This window comes from Neopelma chrysocephalum, unplaced genomic scaffold (genome assembly GCF_003984885.1).
Source record: "Neopelma chrysocephalum unplaced genomic scaffold, ASM398488v2 Primary Assembly neopelma1_22b, whole genome shotgun sequence".
NCBI lineage: Eukaryota > Metazoa > Chordata > Aves > Passeriformes > Pipridae > Neopelma > Neopelma chrysocephalum.
The window spans coordinates 2,144,467-2,169,993 of NW_020897690.1; the positions used below are offsets into that span (position 1 = coordinate 2,144,467).

A 25,527-nucleotide genomic window follows, 5' to 3' on the forward strand; every position below is an offset into this window, starting at 1 on the left:
ACGCCATCTTGTGGGCTTGGAATAACAACATCCTCCCGCTGCCAGCAACACGCAAATTTTAACAACAAACTTCTACAAGCTTTTGGTTGACTTCACTAATGTATTTCTTTTACTCATATATCAAAATTGAAAGCTTTGTGTCACACTTTAAGCCAAAAATTTGAAGTTATACAGGAATAAATTACAAACGTCTGATTTCAGGACAAGTTTGAGTTTTCAAAAGTATTTCCTAACTTTATTAGACACACACAAGTTAACTGCCCTCTGAAATACAGTTTGCAATTAGCCTCAGTTAAAGGTACATTCCTCCATTTTTTCTCCTAATGAATACTGGCACTGGAACATCACACCTCTGCATTTTGCCATCCAGTTTGCAAACTTACAATCTGTCATGTTATCACTGGTATTTTTTAAAGGTAAGAAACTTAATTAATATATATTTAAAAAAAGAGTTTGCAGCTGCTAAAAAGATCTATGAAGGACGAATGCAAATTAAATTAACTTTCAGAAATGACAATCAAAAGACTTTGTGTGATATATTCATATGTATCAGAGAAAGAAGGAAAACAAAACAAAACAAAACACAAACTTTTATAACTCTCACGGTTAGCTTTAAGATTATAACCTTAGCAAGTATGAAGTCGACCATATGTGGAAGACTGATACGAATGAGTGTATCTTAATATTACACTGTGCTTTCCACTTTCAATAATTAGCTGTCCAGCTGTTGAATGGAATTGTTAAGCTAAGCCTTTATGTTAAACTATGATGTCACTTTACACATATAAATATAACATATTAATTTGATCTAGTAGATTGAAAATTATTCATTCCCTTTTCATTTTTCTAAACTACTGAAACTGAAAAAATTTAATGTAATGAACTCTCCGATTCTTCATAAAACTCAAGCACAATTTTAAGTACATCAGACACCGAGCCCTGATAAGAATTGCTGAAATGTAACTTTTCCTTCAAGTAACGTGAACAAAATAAGATGACATTTGTTCAACTTTCACTCCTATAAGCAAGTGGCACTGAATTTATTCAGTAAAAGAAATCTGGAAAGAACTGCTTTTAAAAAACGTGAGATTCTTATGTAAATATTTTTAATCAGCAATCATGATAGCACATACCTCCTGATTTACATGCACTTTTATTTATTTTAATCTTCAAATTTGAATTTTATGTTTAAAATAATCCTAAGAGGTTGGGAGTGGTGCGTTTTAGATTAATGAAAATCAAATTAATTAATACAAATTAATAAAAATTTTCTCTTAAAACTAGAGTATAATTTTTCCTCAATTAGTAAAAACATGCCAGATTACAGTATCAGTACTAGACTGCAATACATTTATAATAGAGAAGGAAAACATTAAGAAAATTATACTTGTGAAATGTTTTGAAACAAAACTTCAATACTAGCTTTTCTGTTTTTATTTTTATCATGTTCCACAGCAAAACTGGGCATAGCTATTTTAGCCAATAAGATAAGATCTTCCGATTTATCAGCCATTGTTATATTAGCATGGGCATCTGTTTAACAGAAAAGAGTGATGATATTCTGGCTTCCATGGTTATTCATAAATGAAACATTTTTGAATATAAAACTAAAAAAATGGATTTTTTTGGGCATGTGTTTACAGCCTTTTATTGCACTAGTCATCCTAGTCAGAACCAAATTTTTCAAGCAACCACCTGCTTTATGTTTCTCACGTCTATTTTGGTCTTGCAAACACGTGTGCCACTTTTATATTCTACAAAAGTATTTTCAGAATCCAGAGTTTATTATGACACAGAATATCCAATGTACTTATGTGGTTTTGATTGATACAGTTCTGTTGCTGTGTCATTTAAATACAAGTTCATGCTGAAAGGACGGTGTGGATAAAAGCAGCAGAAATGATAACTAGAGATAGAGATATCTGTACTTTGTCAATAAAACCAATTACAAAGTAATCTCTGTAGAATATGTCTTGCTGTGAGAAGCTACAGAATTTAGCACTGCATTTAGCTAGTCAAGGTAAGCTATCTTATTTATTTTTTGCTGAGGTTAATAACCATAAAAGTTTTTTCCAGCAAATTAAAGTTACTGTAGAGTAAATTTCAATTAGCTTCGGCTAATTTCTGATTGATTTCAGGTTTTGTGTTTGGCTAGAGTTTTTTTAATATTTGTAAGAGTGTTAATTTTCTTAAAAGCATTTCACTAACAACTTTATATTTAAAATAAATAGATTACTCTGCAAGTTACCATAGTTTCAGATGTTGAGTGAGAATGTGAAGATTTGCTTTGAGTGGATGGAGCCTTCCAAAGATTAAGAGAATCATCAAAATCTGTAGGAAAAAAAAGAATAAGAATCAAAACTACTGTAAGACCAGCAGAGAGCATAACAAGCTTTTCAAACAATCCTTTTCAAAGGATTGTTTCAATGAAAAAGCTGCCAACCACAGCTATCCTTCTGAAGATCTCAGAACATAAGTTATCATACATTGTACCTGTGAAGTCTTATCCATTAAATTCCTTAAATAAACAGAAATTAAATAAAATATTTTCAGTGCAACATAAAATAGTCTGAAAAAAGCTACACTTAGCTCAAACTGCAGTTGCATAGCCTTTAGCTTTTTGAAATAGTTCAGATTTAGTTTTATTTAAAATGCAATAGTACAAAAGCATTGAAGATACTGGGATCTCATAGCACAAACATAATAAACAGATGTCCTTGTCTTCCAAAACCTTCAAATTTGCATTTTAAGAAAAGTAGTTCACAGGGAACCCATATTCATAAATATAATGAAGGCACAATTACTTTGTAAATTTGTTTCAGAATAAAAAGTGACAACAATTTTATAGCACAAATATGTCAATAATAAGGTTCGAAGCTTTCATACATTTAGAAAAGAAAATAACAAAGAATAAAGCACTAGATTACACAGATTGTGAGCGCAAATGCCACAAAAGCAGAAGTCCTATATGTATCTTTACTAATTACTAAACTGAACTATTTTATTTTTACATAAATTTGCAGAGGAGTTTTTTATATTCCTGAAAAATATGAGAAAAATACTTATGGAAAAACACAAAAACCTGAGTTTAGGTCCTGTTCTTCCTTTTTTAAAGAAACAAAAAATTTGTTTCTTATTCTTGAAATACTATAGATTATTTCAAAGATCCTGGAAAAGAAATTTTCTGGCTTTGCTTTTCAATGACCTGATAAAATGTATCTCAATTGCTCACTGACAAGTTCTACAATCCTGGAGTTTGAGTTGCTCTTACATATAATATTGCATCACCTAAGAGAACTACCAAAAGGCACAAATGAGAGGACCATGGGAGCAGTGAAATGTGTTGGATTGAAAAAAACTACACTTATAGATACACAAAGTAGACACTGAACAAATTGAGGATTTTTATGGTTGGAATGTTGTATACTGCTGGTATTTCTCTGATAAGCCAGTTAGTTAACCAAGAATATTTCCTTTCCTTGGGTCTGTCATAAAGTCATAACTTAGCTGAGAAAATAACATTCCTCTTCTGTTCATGTTTCTGTAAGCTAAGTTTAACAGAAGCAGACTTAAAAAGAACTGTTTAAATCTGCAGCCTTAAAAGATGGCAACACAGAAACTTAGGCTCACAAAAAAGAAAACAAAAAAAAGAACTTTTAAATTTAATTGTCCATCCCTTGAAGGTTTTTACTAATTGATCTCTGAAAAATTCCCTAGCTTTTGAAACTTAAGATTATAATACATATTTGAACAAGAATGTGTGTTCCCACAATGCACCATAGTGAGCCTTAGAAATATTGTTCAGAAAATTACTCAATATAAAAGTTAGATCTGAGATACTCCAAGGGTATACAGTTTAAAAATAAACAAATCCAAACTGAGTATTAAATTTGATCAGTGTATGAATTAAATTATACCTCAATGTTTTAGAATGCAGCTAAATTCAACATATTAGAGTCCATTCCTACTCATGTAGCTTAGAAGTTGAACACATCAAGAAACAGGAATCTTAAAAATAGTCCAAATATTTCTTTTTCCTCGATTTTCATTGTACTGAATGTCATAAAGTGACAATTGTTAAAAGTATTCTACCCCCAGTATTTTGCAAGAAAATGTTCTGCAGAACCAATTACATCATTTCCATTTACAACTTTTTGAAGGTGTGAGTAACAGCTCAGAACTGTTTCTGAGATATGTTAAACTAGTGACTTACCTACTAAATCTTCAGAGCAATAATTTGACTTCAGAACATATTTAAGTGCATGTTTTATATATTTTCAGTTCTATTTTTATTAAGAATTATTGGAGGTTAGTTACTCAAAACTAGAAGTTATTTAAGTAGGTTTAAAATACTACCAGATTACATTAACATCGCTTACCAGTTACACCACCTTTTCCTATGTTGAGGTTGTCTTCCTTATAAGAATTCAAATCAAACATATAACACCCTAGGTAATAGTGTTTCGCCATCTGATTCACATGTTCATAGAACTGGCAGTGATACAAAAGGGCCTTCAGTGCGGGTATTCCTGTCTGAGAGAGGCCAGATTCTTCATCATGTACACAAGGACCCTGAAGATGCAAAATTCACAAACATTTCGTTAAAGAAATTTTGTACATAAAATAAACTGTCAAAATTCCCCAACCTAATTAAGGCTAATACTATGCATGTGTGTGTATACTGTTTTACAGGCTGTAAGTAATAGATTCCAAAAATGAAATGCAAATTTTAAGGCTGAGCTAAATCATAATATTTAAAAAAATAAACTGTCATGATTTAGCAAAATGGAAGTAGCTATTTAGCTCCTGAGAAGTGTGCTAACAACTAAGTGCAAACCCATGAAAAGCTATAAATGAATGGTTTTAAGACAGTATTAGTAGAGTACAATTTTAATTTCTCATTTAATTCTACTTAGAGATATCAAGTAATGAAAAAGTTTCCTTTAGAAAAAAGAGCACACTTTTACTAAGATAAGAGTAAAAATCTTGAGAAAGTTCTCCTGCTCAAGTACACTGACATACCACATCTAGCTATGTCAATGTTCTATTTTAAGATTTATTTAGAAAACAAGACATAAAGCAAAAGAAATTCTCTTTGAAGCATGGTTTTCAGTCATTTCTTTTTAAATACTGACTTCAGGGAAAACTTCCTAGAGCACTGGATTTATACCTGAATATAATGACTTCATAGTCTTATTTCAAACAAAGTTTGATTTGACTGCCTTTGTTACAGTGTTTCTTCAGTGTTTTTTATGATAACAGAAGAAACCAAGAAGCTTTATTAAGCTACACATAATCTGGTTTAGACTGACCATAAAAATTGGAAGGGCAAAGAAGGTAAAAGAATTCAAACTGAGAAAAATTCAAATCAATTATATTCTGCAAGGCAGTTTTAGAAGGCATCTTACAGAAGTTCAAAGAGAAATTAGTTAAAATTATGAAAGAAAAATTGTCAGTGCTAATTAGAAACTTTCTTTGGTAGTCAGGAGAAAGCAGAGTTAGAACAACTGAAAATGAGTAATCTGAAAACACTATTTATGTCCAAGAAGCTATCCCCCAACCCCTCCATGTACACCGAATACAAGTTTATTTCCCAATAAAACAAAACTTGGTTGCATTAAAGGAAACAGACAAACCATTTTATTCAGTTCAAGGGAAAAAATTAACTCTGAAATATCAAATTTGATCCTGGTGGTACCTTATGGTTTTAACTGTTGTTTGTATTTTGAACAGTTTTAATTTACCAGTTACCATAAAGTGTTGTTTGATAATGTTTTTCAGAATGAACACTTATTAAGTGATGAGTAATTTCCATTAAATTGCAGTTCTTAATAAGAATCACATTGACTCAAAGCTTCTTTTGATTGCTCTCGAATTCATCCAGAATTTTGCATCTGGATTCAATTTTTGTCACCTCACCATAGTCATCGAAATTTTTTTTAAAAAGACTGAAAAAACAACTTTTAATGAAGTCTATATTGACAAGTAACAACAGCTGCCTCTTTGTAAATCCCCTGTTATTATTAATTTAAACAATTAATTATTTATATTGATAAATTAGACATAATAAGACTGAAACAAGGACCAGATTTGTAAAATTGCTTTCACATCTTCCTTTACGATCACATGTAAAGAAAAGATAAGACATTCTGTAAAATTCAACTCTGCAAGAAATAGCATAATTGATTTTCAGTGCAGCCGAATCATAGGTAACTTATCCTAGTAAAACAGCTGGAATGTGTACAGGTATGTACACAGGTATCAAGGCACTAAGATTTTGAAAATTGGGAACTAAGATCCAAACATCTGTACGTACAATGGACCAGACTTGTTGAAAGTAAAATGAGATGACTGACTTAACAGCAGAACTGGAAAAGTCTCCAGGGGATCTTATCAGTTTGTGTAAATATCTGATAAGAGAAGGTAAAGGGAGACAGGCTCTTCTTATTGGTATCCAATGACAGGAGAAAAGGCAAGGAGGAAAAACTGAAATACAGGAAATTTTATTTAAACCTAAGAAAAAACTTTTTTCCATCTGAGGGTAGTCAAACATTAGAACAAGTTGCCCAGAGAGGTTGTGGAGTCTTCATCCTTGGAGAGACTCAAAATTCAACTAAACATAGCCTCGAGCAACCTGCTCTATTTCAGCCTGCTTTGAGCAAAGGGTTATGTCTATAAGAAGCATTCAAATTGACCTAAGTAACAAACTGTTTCATCTTTCTTTCAAAACATTTTATGAACATCACATTCTCAGAATTTCCTCATATCATTCAAATCATGTTTTATGCACGTCCCAAGTGTGAGTAAAATAAATGATCAATTTCTATCCTAAAACATTAATGATACCATATAAGTAAGGCAATTTCCTAGGAGCCTAAAGATACCGTATTCATGAAATGCAGCATATACACAAACTAAATTTTGTTGTTTTATTGAGTTTGCTGGAAGTTTGAAAGAAGTTTGTCTATTAATTTATTTTTCTTTCCAAAATGCAACCTTCGACATGTAAAACTTTTTAAGTTTATATTTCATAGGTATGTTGACATAAGTTTCCGTATCAAATGTCATGTCTCTGTGACACTATGACCTTTCTCATCAAATGTACTAGTCACTCACTTGCCAAATACAATCTTTGATGTCTTCTGTAGGAATTGGAATCACAAGGAGATTTTGTAGAATAAAAGCAGCCTGAAAGAAATTAAAGCATCAATATTGCCATCTAGCTACCACAGTTCAAAAAATCCACATCAGATTGAATAGTACAGCCTACATTATTATTCCATTGCTTTAGATGTATGTTGAAACACAACAAATTCTCACGTTCATGTTGGGAAAAAATAATTAGAAGGATATAACTTAAATGCCCTCAAACTTCGCTTACAACACGTCATTAGGGCATGACACAAGAGCAGGCTGGTAAGAAAAAAAGACAAGGAAAAGACGGAACAAAAATCACTAGGAAAGAAATTTATTTTTTCATTAAATACTTTCATCACTGTTCCAGTAGTCAATGCTATTGAACAGCACTACATAACATGAAGTACTAGGGGAAAAAATTCCTGAACAGGAAAACCTAGATAACTGTTTATGACCACTCCCTCTATTAGCTTCATGTTTTTGAAGTTTTTTTAATTATTACAAAATAATTGGAACACTTGGACACACAGACATGTTTCAAATATTTTCCTTTCTAAATACATGGCATGTTTGTTTCTCTAATTTCACATATCTGTGTGTGAGTTGAAATTCCCTCTTTTATATTTTGTCAATCTTTTGACAATAATCTGACTCTCAAGAGACTATAATTGAGAGACAATATTTTGGAAGTTAAATAAAATAATGAAGCACACATTCTCAAAGGCATTTTGCACATAAAAATTCAAATATTACTTTGGAAAATTTAATTAGTTGAGCAATAGAACTGGGAAAAAAACAAGCTTACTGAGTTTGTCAGTTTTTATTTCTTACTGATTGGAGTAGAAGAAAAACCTTCTAACAGAGATGATAGAAAGTTGCAAATAAAGTGTACAGAGTTTAAATACATCATTATATAGTTCTATGTGCTGTTCTACCAGAGTACAAACTTTCAGTTCTCACAAATAAACCTTAGTGCTTAGACAAATTAGATTACTTCAAGTCTGCAATGAACAGATATTTACTGCAGATCAGGTGATAGGTTCGTACCAAAGCATTCATAAATGGAACAAAGCAGCCATTAAAATCTGGGCTAATTAGTTATGCTTTAGCAACCTGTTTATCTGCCTGAGTAAGCCTTAGGAGTTTTTATGTGTTCACTTGTATTGTTTAGATAATTTCTGTTTTTTAAACAAGTAATCTGTGTTTGTTCCTTCTTGAGTAATTCTAAATAAGAAGCTAAACATTTATTTTAATCAGGTAGTGTTTAACTTTTAAAGCAGCAGGTGTTGTGCAGCATCAGATAATAGATATATAGAATAAAAAAATTTTTTTTTTCAATAATGAAAGAGAACTTGCCAATCTACAACAGTAGAAGGACACAAGAAACATACCTCCCTGCGTACCATGCTACATTCAGACTGATCCAGAAGGATGTTTATCACTGTTCCCCACAGGCCTCCTGAAATATTCTGGCAACTTTCTGCTAAAGCAATACATCCTACTTCAAGAGATGTAAGAGCTGATCCTATTCCAAGTGCTGTAAATCTGACCTAGTACATATAAACAGAACACAAAGTGATATTTCTTATGACAATTAGCAACACTCTTTTTTTAATTATTAAGTTGTATCAGCTGAATCTGGAGCTTAAGGGAATCATTTAAAAAAGGAACAATCTCTTTTCCCATATTTCTTTGGCTCTATACTCATAATCACAACTATGTGTATGCAAAACGACAAAATTAAAGTATTTTAAGTATTCAAAAATCTATAAGATCGTATTTAATATTCTTCATATTTTACCCCTTGCGAATAGTTCCATTTAGCAAATTCATATAATTTAACAGATTTGCCTCAAATACATTTGCTCTAAATCTTTAGTTCATATAAATGTTTCTGCTTTGTAGCTAAGTAACAGCAATGTCAATGAATCAATGAAGTAATGCCTATGAATCGTGACTGTGAGCAACTAAGGAAAGCACAGAAGATAGAAGATGTAGGAAAGGATTTCTCAGATGATGTTTATATGGAAACACTCTCTCTACTCTATTATTACTGTTATTTAGGCTCCAGCCAGTAACATTTTAAATAATTCAAAACAGCAGTTTCAATATTAAATTAATGAAACAAAAATTTTCCAAATGTTTAAGGGTCAAAATAAGATATGAACTTAATATTGCATTAACTAACCTCAGGGTCTCTATCTACCCATAAAGGAACCAGCCATGCCAGACCTAGATGAGAGAGAACTTGTTCTTCACTGTTATCATGAGGCAAAGACCAAAGAGATATCCAGTCCTGATTAGAAAAACAGAAAACAAATTAAGACATTGTTTTATAAATCTTTCAATCCACAGTGGTCTACCAACAGCCTGAGCTATCAACTATATACTAAAGCACTTGAAACACACGTAACACTAATATTCCAGGAAAAAGATTCTGCACCTATAGACATTTATTTAACCTGCTGGCTTCACCTACAGGATAAAATTAAGTTGTGTCTTCTTCTTCAGAGAATGAGGACAGCAGTGCTAAAGGGAGATTTAATATTTCTCTTGAAACACTGGGATAATTATTTCCATTCAAAATTTACTCCTTACCTGTTTTATTTTTGCTTATTTTAATATCTGTCTTCCTCTCTTATAAATGTGCAGAAAACTACCAAATAAGAATGTGCTATTATTTCTTTGCTCATAATTCATTATTTTCTTCATGTGAAGCCTTAAGATCCTTAAGATCTCAAGACCCTAGTATACAGAATTTTAATAATACCACTTTATAATGGTGGTAACAAATCACCCTTTCACATGCTTCATACCAAATTCTTGAAATATCGTTTAGTGTTCTTCTCAAAGATTTCAATGGAGAAAGATTCTAGCAAGAACATGCAATCTGCAGATGTACCTAAAGAACATAATAAGCACATTCCTTGATATAACCTTAGACAAAACTATCCAAGAGGGCCCAGAACCCTGGAAAACAGTCCAAGCAGGACAGAGGGAGTTGATGAAGATGAAGGTGGGATGAAGTATTGGTTTTTTGGGACCACCAATCCAGTTCTGGGAGACGTGTCTGTGGAGAGGTCCTGGAGGCAAACAATTTTTGGGCTGAGTATATCTCCATGAGGTATATTATTATTATAACTAGATGATACTTTTATTTTCTAAAAGTCGTGTGTGTGTGTGTGTGGGTGGGTGCATATGTCATCTTTGTGCACCTAAGACATCTTATTAAAGGGCTGGTTTTTACCCTTCTGTACTAACATTGTCCAGAGAATTATTTCTTCGATTTTAGGCAACACATGTACCTGCTGCATGATGAAATAAAGTCTTGCAGACTACCACGTACTACTTAGCTGCCGATTCCATGAAATTGTACTTGACTTTGCAAATCAATTTCTTTACCTCAGGCAAAAAAAAAAAACAAAACAACAACAAACCATATCTGCAAAATGCTGTGTTTAACCACAGCACCACACAAACAATTCATTAAGTTCATAATGAATCATGACAACTAAAATTTTATGTATGCACCTTTTATAATCTCAGTCCTGTATATTTTTACACAGTAGATAACTAGCGTTTCGTTTAGATAACTAATGCTTCATTTCGAACAAAGTATTTCACGTGGATTTTCTCAATACACACAATATCAATTACAAAAAGTGCTGTAGTTTATAAACTCTGAATTTGGGGAGGGAGAAAATTAAAATACAAAATTGAATAAAAAATTAGGTCATCAAAGCACAACCACAGCAAACAAACAAAACATTGCAGTAATTCTAGTACCTTCTAAGTACATGCCCTATTTCTCACGCACTCCTACAAATATCTGTAAGTAACTTCTGTCCATCAGTATAAGGTAAAGGATCTTATCTGACTTAACAAGGTGGCTCTTCAAATAACAAAGAAACAAAATGGTTCATAACAATGCTATAGAAAAAAAAAATGCCTTAACTAGTTTTAATTGCAAGTCATTAGACTGTGCATTTTAAGTTAGGGGATTTTTTTTTTTAAAGTAACTGTTATCCAGTGTACTTTTATATAACATTGCTTGCACAGAGGAAGGGTAATTTTGTATTTCTCTTTCCAGTAGGACTTAACGCTAAATCACGCGATTGTAAACAACAGCCAGGATTTAAAGTTTCTTTGAGAATATAAGCTACTAATACAGTCTCAACAGTAACACTGTTGTATAGACAGATTATGATTCAGAAACACAAGAAAATTACACCCATCATTATGTTACTATGTATATTATTCTACAATAATGATATTAAAAAAAATCAGTTCAAGTTCACTCTTTCATCCATGTATTTATAATCTAATTATTTGGAGGCTGCAGTCTTCCTGCAGTGTACTTAATACTCTGTCCCTCTGCAATTTTAATAAATGCTGTCAGTATTTAATATCTTGAGAAAGGAGTAGAGAATTGAAGAAACAGACATCTGGAATGTGGAGAAGCAGGTATATTGCTATTTCTAGTTACATGTATGGTTAATCATAATGAAAGGTTTTCACTTACGGCTCTCACAGATATTGACAGGAGTGGATTTTAACTCTCTAAAATGATTACATTTAATTGCTGAATTTGCTTTAACTGCTTCAGGATGAAGGCTATTTTTTCCCAAAACTCTCAAAAATCAGCTCAAAATATGTACATGAACACAAAGAACAGATATGAATTTTGCTTATAAGCAATGATAGCTCCTTTTATCCAACAGTCCTTCCTTCATGTACACATACATATACACAAGTGAAAGAATACACACATGTAAGTTTAAACATGTTAGAAAGTCTGTTATCTGTAGGTTGAAGAAATAATGATGCTGTAAATCCTTAAATATATTCATCCTATAAAAAATCATGATTTTTCATTTTTGATAAAAATAAAATCATATTCTTTACTTTCTGAAAGAAGGCTTTACAAAATCCACAGAATTATTTACAACATAATTTCAGTAAGGCTAGAACTGATTCTTCAGCCTATCCTGCACATTTATCTGGCATTATATACCAAATGAGTGAGATCAGCACTTATAAGACATCTTCCCCACCATGTATGAAAATTCTCATTTAATTTTAGGAGTTAAAATATATCTGTGCTTAGCCCTCACGAATTACAAGATAAGGACAACTGTAACACACTCACCGTATCCTTGGCTTGAGCCATCATTTCATGAGATAAATGAAGCAAGCAAAGAACTGTGCTTTTCGTAACACCTTTTCCCATGAAGGACATGGCATTTCCTCCCCATTCAACATAAAACGACGAGATGACCTAGGAGTGGGGGTACAAGTTCATGGCAGCTTTACTGTAAGCATTATACAAAGAGAGTACAACCTGCCTTACACACTAAATCATAATTTAAACTCATGAAAAGATGACAGATTTTTAGCTGAATTATAAGAATTTCTTTATTTCTGAGTCATTCAGTCATGTGATCATTTCCCATACAGCTAAACTTCAGAAGATCTGTGGGTTTTATTTGCATATTCAAATGAAGAATGCAGTCAAGGTTAATAATAAGCACAAAATTGAAATAGAAACCTGGAAGTTTCTATTAATGGACCTGAAAGTCCATTTATTGTTCCCAGGGTTTCTTTTGCTGTTTGGAATTAAAAATAAAGTTTCTTTTCAAAATTCTGTGTTCAAGGAAAAGGGTCATTTATATCTTTTATTGTGATTTGAATTGGAATAAATTTATCCAGTTTCTATATCAATACTAATAAACAGAAATAAGGGTCACTGGATCATAACACAAAATAAACTCTCTGACCAAATATCTAATCACACTTACTAAAATAAAAGGCATGTTGCTTTCAACAAAACATGCCCAAAAATATTTTTAAAAAAATAATAATCTAAAAACCTACACTTCTAGATGTATTTTTCTCCTCAAAACACGGCAATCTAAACCTCTACATTTTTGCTGTTGTTCTTTCTTCCACTGTCCCATTTTGCCAAAATTCTCTTAAACCCACTTTGTCTCTTCTGGCTAAAAAAGAAATCTACATTTATTTTCATATTTGGGCCAAGTAAAACTGCATAACTCTTCTGCACATAGACCTTATGCATCACTAGTTGATTTCATTCCATATTTATTATTATTTTGTCCAATAATAATTTTTCTTTTGCATGAGAACATCTATAACCTTGGTGCCATTTTTAGTGTAGACTTCAAGTCACAGAGCTCATCTAATCAAACAGGTCTAAAACATTTATTTCTTTTTACTCAAGAAATCTTGAAAAGTTAACACTTACCTCTAAAACGCTGTATCTTTTTTCATCACAAACATGATTATATACTATTCTTCCAGACACTTATCTGGTTGCAATTCACATGATTCGGATTACAAATGAATTAAAACTACGTTAAAGCTTTTCAAGCTTCTACCAGGACAACAAATAGATTTTGGTATTCGAAACTGAAAACTTTTAAATGTACGTTAACTTTCTGGTAAACAAACAGAAAGCCAGAACTATGCTTTTCCTATAGTTTTAAGAAGACTGGAATTTTCAAAATATATAATTTTAGGAGCAAAAACTAGTTGTCTACCACATCCATGGACTTAGGAAATGAATAAGAACGCTGAAAACAAGAAAAAATTTTGGCTTCCCAACAACTGCAGGCTCTTTTCTGCTTTCTCTGTGTTAACAACCTATCTAATCGGTTATTGTTCCCCCAGACTACCTTTCATACATGGATCTTGCTTGTGGGAGATTATCTGGGATTTTTCCTCCTAACATTTTAGTCATTAAAAACATCACTAATTTTTCATCTTGCTTTTAAGTCACTTGGTATTACCCCTTAAACCAGTGACGAAAGCACATACACTACAACTATAGATACACATCACTCAATCTGCTCTCCATTCTTTTTGTATTAACTTGGCAGGAAAAAGCATCCTTCTCATACGTATTCCTAGTGATGACATTTACTAAAAGTACATTGTAAAGAGTACAGTGCCATTAGTTACACAGTTCTTTACAAGCATTCAAACTCAAAGCTAAGTAAGAACATAGGCTACTTACCTCAAGAAGACCTGTCAAATATTTCTTACAAATTGTGACAGGTTCAACTTCAGCAGAATATGTACTCCAATCTGGAAGCGCAGTAACATGCACCATTCCTTGTAACGTTCTCTCCAATGAAGGAAGTCCATAAAAATGTGGTGCATCTGTTAGCCTTAAGCATTGAAGCAGCTTCAGAGCGAGCTCTGTTCTGAAACAGCCAGCAAGTTCCAAGCCCTCTCTGGTTTAATTGCAAAAAACCAGAAAAGATCAACCTTCAACATGAAGCTCATACAATGAATCATTTTGCAAGAGGCCAAGGCCTCATTCTTCTTACTGTTAGTCTGCGAGGCTCAGCATATCAATTAGTTAACATTGTGTTAAACAGAGAATAACAAGGAATTAAATCTGACATTTCTAGCTTCACCCAGGTTCTGAAAACATAATACTGAATCTGATTACAACAGGGCTGCTTAACTAAAAAAAGACCAATGAGATACAACTCTCATTATTAAGGAGCATGTTAAATAAAGACCAAGAGATTGAGGATGATGGATGACACAATGAGAAGAGTTGCAAAGCTAAGTAGTTACAGAATTGCAAAATATTCAGAGTTGCAAGGGACCCACAAGGATCATTGAGTCCAACTCTTAAGTGAACGGCTTGTTACAATTATGTTTGTTCTGGTTTAAGAGACAAGTTTAAAAATATTTCCCACGAAACACAATAAATATAGAATTCAGTACACAAAAAATACAGGAGTGTAAGATACAATTAGCACGGATTTTTCAAATACACCCCTTTGACTGCTGTCAAAATTTTTAGAAAACAACCACCTGGGAATAACGAAGAAGATAACATTTTCAAAGTATCTTCACAAACAGTTATTTTGTGGCACTTAAATAAACAAATACTATCTTAAGCTGCAATTGTAGTAGCTCTTAGAATACACTTGGACAGAGAGATTTAGTATGGGAGAAGTTTTATGAGAAATTTGAATTAAAAATAATATAGCAATTTCTGTGTTTGCTCAACTGACAGAAAAAGGTTGGAACTTGATACTAAAAGTAGCTGTCCTAAATAGGTCAAAAAGGAGTTCAACGAATATAAACGTTTCTTCATATTTCAAGTATTTCAATATTTTACTTTGCTATGAATGCATGTTACAAAACCAATGAAGTTAACATTTGCTCATGCAAATTTCCAGCAGTGAAAAAGAAATAGCCCTTCTTCTCCATGCAATTAATTTAATTATCCAGTTGCTGAAAAGTGACCACTAGCATATACTCTTTCCAGTTTCCTAGTCAACTCCCTAATTTTCCTGTGAAAAGGACTACCTAATGTTGATCTTCACTTCAAGAGGTGTATATTACATTTTTACAGTTCAGAACAATTGAGTCATAACTATATTCAAATTCTGACCGAAATTCAGCAGCAACAGGTATTATGATCCCCAGCCAGAATTACACAGGAAGGTCCATTTACACTGTACCTGTCAGTCACTGACATGGAACAAACTAATAACATGTTGAAAAGACGAATGAGTTCCTTATCCAGTCGCTGCCTGACAGCAGTCTGTGTTTCATCTATTTCATCCCCCACTTGGGATTCTGGTCGCACCAGGAGACCCAAAAGGGATTTTGGCTTCTAAAAGAAACAAATAAAAATACAGTCACATAATGCATTGTTTAAACACTATTTTAATACCCGCATTAAAACCATTTTTCTGCTGAACACTTGCAAATTGCACACACTATACATCACAAATTCCATTATTATTTTACTAAGAAGTAACTCTGTAAAAAGCACAGTGAAAAATTCCTATAATTATTAATAACTTGAATCTTCAATCCACTAAATGCCATAACAGAATCTAGAATTAAGGCTTTTAAAATTTCCTGTCATTAAACACAGTGTATTTTGAAGCATGAAAGAAAACTCAAAGTTACATACAGAAATAACCTGCAACACAAAACCAGATCCCAAAAAACCAGAAAACACAACAGTAGCAATATTAGTTCAGGTTGTATCTTATATGTCTCAGCTGCTTGAAAGACTTTATATCATATGGTTTTATGATTTTATATTAACATTGAATGGGCCATACTTTAAAAAATTTATAGGCTTCCCAACTACCGATATAAATTGAAGTACCTGTAGTCTATAAGTAATTGAAATTAGGTCTGCTAGCACTTCTTCCTAAATGTTTAGATAGTGTTTTCAAATGGGAAAATGCAAGTGCAGGTAGACTATATTTAACATAAGATCCCTTTGTAAGAGCATGAATGATCTTTCATGTAGGCAGGACGGCCTTGCTTTGTAAAGAACAGTAATTTACAAACTTCTAAAACTTCAGCCATTGCTTACTCCTTGGCATTTAACTATTGTTTTTATACAGCAATACTAAATTATTATATTTCAACAAATATAATGAAAGTTGTTTCACATTGCTTTATGATGTTCTTTTCATATTTGTTTCTACAATTTCCAATTTTACACTTCTTAAATGAACAGATCCCAAATATAAAGCATGGGAGTCAAGAAAAACTGAAAAAAAATTCCATTCTTTAAATATTACACATGCATTTTACCTACAGCAATTAAAGTATAACACTCACATAATACCTTCTTTGTGCTTATAAAATATTTTACTTAGACATATTATAACCATCTGAAGTCAGAACTTTAGTGGCAAACACACTGAAAGCAAAAACCTCCGTCTTAACTTTCAGTTCTTGTCCTTAATGTGAGACAGATAATGTTCATTTATCTCTTTATGCCAAACGGAAGGTTCCAACACAGTCGTAGGGAACCTCATCCTTTCAGTTAAGTAGGTAATATATATGTAGCTATGTACTAAGCATAATCTTATGCAACTCTATACGTATGCAGGTATAGTTACATAGTCAATCAAATCATACAAATATATACAGCCCCATTCTTACATTTTTAAGCAATGATTTCAAGATCCACTTTAGATGGTCTGACTCCAGACTTGTTTTGTGCTCTCTAAGTAATTTATTTAAAAATCTTAAAACATCTACTAAAAGCTTTTCATCCTCCACAGACGCTGGAAGCACTTGTAGAAACCTGCAATGTAAATAAACATACTTTCGTAGTTGTAGCACATTAAAAGAGATTTTAAAATCTCAGGCTAATAGAACTGAAGTCATCTGCAAATGTGAAATTATACTAATATATTATACATATAACGTATTAAATATATCTAAATAATTTTACATAAAATATTGACTATATTAAATTATTATAATATTATAAGTGTATTACTGTAATTCAAATTTTTATGTATCTTTTAAAATGTATTTACACATAGTAAACGTAATTCTGTATAGTGAAAGGTCACAGACAGGAAAGAAAAAGTTAATTAGCTATTACATACAAGCATTTAATAATATAGCAAAGCCTACCTATGCATTTTAAACAATCATTATTTTAAATATATTTTAAATATTTGATGGTTTTGTGCACGTTAATTACAAATTCACGTAATTTTTGAGATTGGAAGGGACTTTTGGGGGTCACCTGGTCCTGCCACCCTGCTCATGGAGGGACACCTGCAGCCGGTTGCTCAGGACCATGTCCAGGCGCCTTTTGAGTAACTCCAAGGATGGAGATGCCACAACCTCTCTTTCGACTTGTGCCAGTGCTTGGTGACCTTCACAGTGAAAAAGTGTTTCCTGATGTCCAGCAGAAACCCACTGTGCTTCAGTTTGTGGCCATTGCCTGAAAAGAGCCTGGCCACATCTTCTTTCTAACTTCTCGTCTGGTACTTGTACACAGTGATAAGGTCCCCGCTCTGAGTCTTCTCTTCTCCAGATTTATCAGTCCTAGCTCTCTCATCCTTTCCTATAGGAATGATGCTCCAGTCTTCCATCATCTTTGTGGTTCTTCATTGGATTCTCTCCTCTATGTATTATCCATATGATTCTCTATTATACTGGGGAGTCCAAAACTGGACAGAGCACTCCAGATGTAGCCTTACCAGTACTGAATAGAGGAGAAGGATCACCCGCCTCAACCTGCTGCTGGCAATCTTCCTAAAGTAGTCCAGGATACCACTTGCCTTCTTTGCTGCAAGGGCACATTGCTGGTTCATGTTCAGCTTCGTGTCCATAAAGGCTCCCAGGTCCTTTTCTCCAAAGCTGCTTTCCAGCTTGGTGAACCCCAGCACATATATCAATTTCAGAAATTTAAAATATGAAAAGTAGGAATTTTACCATTTTAGCATCACAATCTTTAATGGATATTTGTAGTCAATATGCTTACCTGCTTATCGCTTTTTGCCAAACAAAGCTCTTTAAAGTGGTTCCACAAGACTCAGAACTGCATTTTAAAGCAAGTCTATCATTCAGAACATAGAAACTAAGCCTAGTGACAGCAGTCCTAACATCCCTGTGGGATGTTGCCTGAATGACTGAATTAAGACAATCTTGCAGTCCATAGTTTGTGTGAGATATTTTCAGTATAAGAATATCTTCTGGGGATAGTTTTAGCGAGTCTAAAAATCTGAAAAGGCATAGAGAAAAATTATTAAAAGTCACTATCTTTACAAACTGTTTCAGAGTGTTGACTCCTCCCCTTTCCTGTTTAAATGAGAAGACAAAACAGAAATCGCCTTAGAATTGGTTAACAAAATTATATTTTTTTCTTCAAAAAAACCCCAACAACACATTTAAATCATGAAGTGTTTCGGCTGTTTTGAAAACTGGCACCTTTCAAAAAATTACCCAAAAAGTGCTATTTCCATTGTTTGTAACAAACTTTTTCTCCACGTTATTGCAAATGTTGGTCGCTTGGACTATTCTATTTTCCTATTTTCTTTTTAAGAAATTGCTTTGTTTTTGCAAGAGGGCACTTAAAATTAAAATGACTTATCAAATCAATAACTGCAGTTTCCAATAGCAGTTTTTTACTAATAAAACCTGTAGGACCGTTTAAAGGACACAAGCAAAACCTAAAATAATGTGGAGATGGACAGAGATATAGATACAAGCATTTCAGTCCTATTAAATCAGGAATCTGCTGAGACATTGAGTTCTGTGTACAAAATAGTCTCAAAGAGAGAAACCAAGCTCAATCAAGAGCCAATCAAAGGAAGAAAAAGAGAATTTTCTTCATTATCTATCCTAATTCTTAGTATTATCATTAAAAAGAATAATTCTTTGAAATTTAAATCTTCAAGGAAAGAAAAATTCATGCAACTTGATAATTGTGGACTATATAGTAGGGGAAGACAGGTGGCTTCCTAAAGAAACACAATAACTACAAGGAACAACAGCCACAGAAACCCATTTAATATTGTTTGATATTAGCCTCACCATCAATAAATGTTCTAGACTTCATGAATAAATGCAATTTAGATAAAACATTAGCTGTGACAACATATCTTCATCTTCTTGGGATGTGATCCTTTATGTTTAAAAGGACAGCATTCTCAAACTAATAACAACTTGAAGTGCTGTTTGAAAACCTATTTAAACTTCATGGAACACTAATTTAATTGAAATATATTGGGATTTAAAATGAAAGATAAAATGGCTCACGTTTCTGCTTCCTTCTCATAATCTATCAGTTGCAATAGGTTTTCAATCCCATGGTACCATGACAGATTCCAAGCCATTTTAAGCATATCTGACACAGGTTTCATAGCCAAGCTCTCAGAAGACAATGGCACCACAACAGCATTAGGGCTAACTACATGATGAGCAGTGATCCTCACTGGGAGATGATACCTAAAAAAACACAAATAGAAATAATAATTTTTAAAAGTAGTTGATGAGGGCTTTTTGTTTGCTTTTTTATAATTAAATCCTCTATTAGAGCTAGCTTTTAAGCTCACAAATAAAGTTTTTGAAATTCCTTTTTCAGAAAAAAAAAAGACTTGGAGAAAAAGCTCCATGTTTAAAAATGCTGACAACTTTTGATGTTAAATCCAAGGTTTCCCTTCATTCTCCCACCTCCATAAATCAGGAAGGACACCAAATGGAAAACAGCAAAGCAAACTGTAAAATAAGCAAAGCCAACCAACCAACCAAAAAAAAAAACCCAACTAAAAAAGCACCACCAACACATACCTTCTAACAACAGCAACAGGTAAGCTGAAGACAGGTATGCCAGTATCATTACTGGTTATGCCATCAGCCCTGCAAGAGATTAAGTCATAATTATTACGCTCTCTTTTAAGATTTTTCTCCTAATGCTACACTCATTATTTCCTTATTATTTGGATATAGACGTATTTTTCCCTTCAAATAGATCTTTAATCACCCATTGATGAATAATTTGTTTATTAAACAATGTTTAATTGTTTATTAAACAATGTTTCTTCATGTTTTTGCAATATTAACACATATACGGAATACTCGTTGCAGCCTACTGTACATTAAAAACCCGCATGCTTGTTTCCTTTCTTTATTAGAAAAAATATGCATTATAATTCTTTTCAGTATATTTCATGTGTATGAATTCTAAAAACGTATGTTTTTCTCATGTATATGCAAATTTTAAATAATAAAATATCATAAGCTGACATTTTTAAAGACAACTGCCACACTTAAAAGCCAAAGTAGATAGAAGAATTCTAATAAAGCTAAGTTAAAAAAAACATGACTACAGATAGCTATTTGATTTATGGAGTTTTTATTTATGGAAAAGATGGATTACAGACCAATAAGGGTTTTTTGAAAAATAAAGTAAACTTCAAATTCACACTGAAGTATTCATACAGCAAAAATATGCCATGTAGACCTATACAGCATGTAACCCAAGTATTGAAACAATTTTGTTGGGACTATGAATATGTGATTTTGGATCTATAAAAGTTTGGGGCATAACTTGTTTGGAGATACATAAAACCTAATTTCAATTAAAACCTAAAAATTTGACTAGAGAATATGCTATTAAGTAACTGGTTTTCATACCATGTTTCTGTTCTCGCTACTTCATCAAACAACAGAAGACAAAGCAATACTGTAGTTTCAGTTAAAACAGCATGATCACTTTGGAGTATCAGGGAAACTGAATAAAATAAAGACAATTAAAAATGTGTTAGGAAAATGTTAACAATAATATATAGGACACTAGTTAAAAGCAATTGCTTTCTGCATTTTTTGCCAACATCTCAAGTAGATATCACAACATGGGTTTCACTAACACAGTGATTTTTCTTCTAAATATTAGACTCTGAAGTGACCCAAAGTTCTTAAGAAGGTGTTTGGTTAAACATCTAACCATCTTTCCACACAGGTACTACAGTCAAAATACAATCTTTACCTCTGAATAGCAAAAGCAGTACAGTTGATTGCTGTGCTAGGGACAGGCGAATAACTGGATCAGCACACACAATTTTGCGTAAGAGTGTTAGACATGGTAAGACTATGGATTCCATAAGCTGCAGGAACAGAGAAAAAAAATTAAATAGAGATAACTTTTAGTATAATCTACTATGAAGTGCTTAATATAAACTATCATGACATTAACCAATATATTCCATCATTTAAAACAGAGAAGCTAGAACTTCCTTAGACAAGCATGTTTCATCCAGATGGTAACTGCATCTTCATTAAACAAATTTTATTCACTTTTGGTTTTATTTTATTATCATTTGACAGTCATTTTATTCACCGGCTTCATAACACAATTATAACATTTGCTTTCAAATTATGTATTTTTAAGAAGGATATAAAAAAAACCCTAAATATTTACAACCATGTAAGTTTATTCATTTTTTTAATGCAAATAATTTATTATATCACATTCATTTTCTAGTCCCAGCCTCTCAGATCACAAGATCTAAGAATGGAAAGCAGTCTGCTAACAGTTAAAAGACTCAGTGAATGACCAAAAATATGATCAAAGTCATGGTTTCTAAGAATGAGAAGACAGTATTCCTTTCTAAGTATCATTACTTTGCCCATTGAGTTTCTGCCTTTAAAATTTGTTTTCTAAACTTCATCAACAAATACAGTTTAGTTTAATACTCAGTGAACAAAAGCCTACTTATTAAGTATGGAAAGTCTTTTGCACAGCTATATGTAAAGCCTTATTTTAAATGGTGCTTTTTCTGTCTACTACTTCTTTTATCCTTTTCTCGGTAGCCACTTTTCTAAGAACACGTAAGATTTTTTGTTGGTTTTTCTTCGTTATTGATTTTAGGATGAAATAAGAAAAAATCATTTGAGGGGAGAACCATAATTTGGGGTAGATTTCCTCAGGATAGTGTTCTAACGTCACAGGCCCTGGAGAGTTGTTGGTTGAGCCCTTTCTGGACTAAATTAAAGTTTATAAAGGGATAAGAATATTATTCTAAAGCTCATCCTAGACTCTTGGCTATGAATGATCTGCTTAGGGCAATATATTTCCTACGCTTGTACTTCTGTAGTATTAAACAATACCTACTCACTACCCAAACCAAAACAATAGGTGGATTACTCTTTATCTCTTTAAAGAAAGTAAGATACTAAAAAAATGACATTAAAAAAAAAATAGTAAAAAACCAGAGGAATCCAATATTTCAATTTTTTCAACTGTGTTTGAGTGGTTTACAAAAGTACTTGTATACAAGCTATCATAAATTGGACAAGACATTCCTTTATGCTACAGGGAAAAATAATTTTAGCCACTGATCATCTAGGAAAAAAAAATTACCATTTCTGAAGAAGAATGCAATTTTTACTAGTTTGATCAGAAAAAGGAATTTCATTAAGCATCAAGTAGTTCTTTTGTACATTTCTTGGAAAGGAATCATTACTACATAAAAAGTCTCATGGTTTCTTAAAAGAACTCAAGGTTTGGACTGCTGGACTGTGGTAACAATCCTATGCAAGCAAGCCAAGAAATACACAAAAGGTTTATCCACAAAGTTACATTGAGCACCTTACAGAGCAAATATGCTTGCATAAAATGATTTCAAAGAATGAATTCCAGAAAAAAATCAAGCATCAGATTAGATATGTTACAAAAATGGAAAGTTCCATCATCTACAACAAACACACACTCAACTTTAAATAGGATCTTATCTTTTGAGACACTCCCTGGTGAGGTGATCTTCTACTGGTCAGAAAATTACTTATACCTGAAACTCGATATGACATATTTACAGTAACGTCATTTTAAATTATAATTTGCTTCAGAATTTAAATTTAGAGATTATGATATCTAACATAACACTTTTTTTTAAGGTCATTAAAATTTGGTTTTGGTCTGTACTGAGAAAGCTTCACAGAAGTTCTGGTATGCTCCAGAACCATACCATACACAGTTCTCTGGCTAACTGTTCTCATAGGTAACTCTTCTCATAGGCAAACCAATCTTCTCTCATTAAGAGAATCTTAGTATTATCAGAAATAGAATAAAATATACGTTGCAATTACAATTGTTACTAAACATTTGTATTCAGTGCAGTATTAATGCACAAAAACTAGTGTTACAAGTGCAGAAAAAGGCAAAATCTACTACTGTCATGCTGCACAATGCCTGCAGAAGAACCTGCAACAATAGTTTTACCTTGCCATCCACATGTACACACTCATTAAGGTAGGCCAGTATCTTTTCTATCACACCCATTTTTTTCACAATTTCATGCATCTTGGTATCTATAGGAGAAACAAAAGATAGTAAGGATGACTAGTTCTGTACAAAGTTAATATTGAACTTCTTTTTGTAAGATCACAAAGTCTTGCTGTCGAGAACAAGTTTCCAAAATTGCCAATCAACAGTAGTACAGATCTCTACCAAGGCAGGCCTCCTCAAAGTCTTGTTATCTGGCTATAGTAGCCTCTTGAACACTAAATTCTTAAATATCTTACATAACTTCCCGTAAGACTTCTGTGTTCAAGAATTACAGTAATTCCCAGTGCAACTCAATTTCAGTCAAACAAGGATTTCACTTATTATATTTTAGAAGTGTTTAACAATTTAACATGGAATTGAAAATGGTAAGAGAGTATTTTCCAGTGATACCACCCTTCAGAGTACCTGGTTTACGAATACTCAACAACAAAAAAAGTATGTTATTTGAGTTGGTTGTGTTTGTTTTTAATAACTAAAAAGTGATCCTTCACATGACATTTGTCCTGATAAAGCTGCATTTTTTTCCTTTACAATTTCATCCTATGCTTTGTTTCATTTTTGAAACATCTGAAAACTTTGGCAGCCATAAATAAATGCATTTTATGAGACAAAGTAGATATTTCCTCATTTTTGTGATAATTTTCCTGACAAAAAAAGATGTTAATTTTAATATTATCTAAAATTTCACCTTCTCATGGTGAAAAACTTCTGTTCTATCATTAGAATTTAAACTCCTTAAAGAAAACATCCTTGAATCAGTTTGAGTACATAGAGTACAAACATCAAGGTTTGAAACTCTACAGTTGTGACACTGCCTCAAGTGAAATAATGCTCTATGCAAGACTGCTTACTTGCATCTTAATTCAATCATATCTTCTTAATTCAATCATAACTTCTCCCCATGAGAGCAACACAACTACAAAAAACACATGTGATTCTTCACTAAGTATAAAATCCCTTCAGTTAGCCTGCATAATCTAAGAATTAACTTTCCTAATTAAAAAACACCACCAACAAAAACATATATTATATAAATATATATGATTGTGTATCTGAGTTAACAACAAGAAAAAATTGGAAGCTTCATTACTTCTGAGACAGATCAACAAACTGATGAACATTAAAAAGGAAAAGCGGAAAGCAAGCCCTTGCAGAGCTTACAGAATTCAGCTTAGTCCTCTACTACCCAAGGGAGCTATTTTATTTAAATAAGACTTCTTATTCTTGAGGGCAACAATGACAAATAACTCTTTTTTTTTATTTGAATTGGTAGATCATCCACAATAGTGCTAATATTCTGGTCCAACAATATACATAAAAATTACGAAGAGTATCCTTAGCAGAAGCATACAGAAAATGTAGCAAAACTGCAAGCTCACGAATGACCATCACATGAATACAAATTTTCTGAAGAATTTTACCTTCTAAAATGACAGCGAGCTGCTCGGCTGCAGACTTCCGTAAAACTAGGTCAACAGCATCAGAAGTCAAGATATCATGCAGCTTTTCAACAGTTTCTGCCTAAAAGTAAAACTATGTTAGATTTGTATCCAGTATGTTAACATGACGCAAAGTAACCAGCCAAATTCCCTAATAGAAAGGAGAAAACAAAAATATCTAAATTCCTTATTAGAATGTATTTGATTAAATTCCACATGCATATAACAGCAGTGGATTAGGTTATAATCTTTTTGCAACAAATCTCTAATAGTACCTGTGGAATACAAGAGCCCAATAGTTTCTAGTGCACAACAGATGCAGATTTATAACAAATAACACTTAATTTA

General features: G+C 32.6%; 1 protein-coding gene across 2 annotated transcripts in view; it reads right to left on the bottom strand.

Annotated features, from left to right (window-relative positions):
* The window catches only part of RTTN (rotatin), an 81,572-nt gene that overhangs the window by 28,552 nt on the left and 27,493 nt on the right, over nucleotides 1-25,527 (bottom strand). For both annotated transcript variants that reach the window (XM_027678018.1, XM_027678028.1), the window contains exons 19-34: nucleotides 25,162-25,261; nucleotides 23,675-23,763; nucleotides 21,443-21,560; nucleotides 21,091-21,187; nucleotides 20,245-20,313; nucleotides 19,714-19,902; nucleotides 18,437-18,676; nucleotides 17,095-17,239; nucleotides 15,642-15,796; nucleotides 14,171-14,390; nucleotides 12,287-12,415; nucleotides 9,326-9,433; nucleotides 8,529-8,687; nucleotides 7,117-7,188; nucleotides 4,380-4,572; nucleotides 2,249-2,331 (exon numbers count right to left, since the gene is read on the bottom strand). In XM_027678018.1, coding sequence (XP_027533819.1) covers nucleotides 2,249-2,331; nucleotides 4,380-4,572; nucleotides 7,117-7,188; nucleotides 8,529-8,687; nucleotides 9,326-9,433; nucleotides 12,287-12,415; nucleotides 14,171-14,390; nucleotides 15,642-15,796; nucleotides 17,095-17,239; nucleotides 18,437-18,676; nucleotides 19,714-19,902; nucleotides 20,245-20,313; nucleotides 21,091-21,187; nucleotides 21,443-21,560; nucleotides 23,675-23,763; nucleotides 25,162-25,261 — 2,166 coding nt within the window. The remainder of the gene's footprint in view (nucleotides 1-2,248; nucleotides 2,332-4,379; nucleotides 4,573-7,116; nucleotides 7,189-8,528; nucleotides 8,688-9,325; nucleotides 9,434-12,286; nucleotides 12,416-14,170; nucleotides 14,391-15,641; nucleotides 15,797-17,094; nucleotides 17,240-18,436; nucleotides 18,677-19,713; nucleotides 19,903-20,244; nucleotides 20,314-21,090; nucleotides 21,188-21,442; nucleotides 21,561-23,674; nucleotides 23,764-25,161; nucleotides 25,262-25,527) is intronic.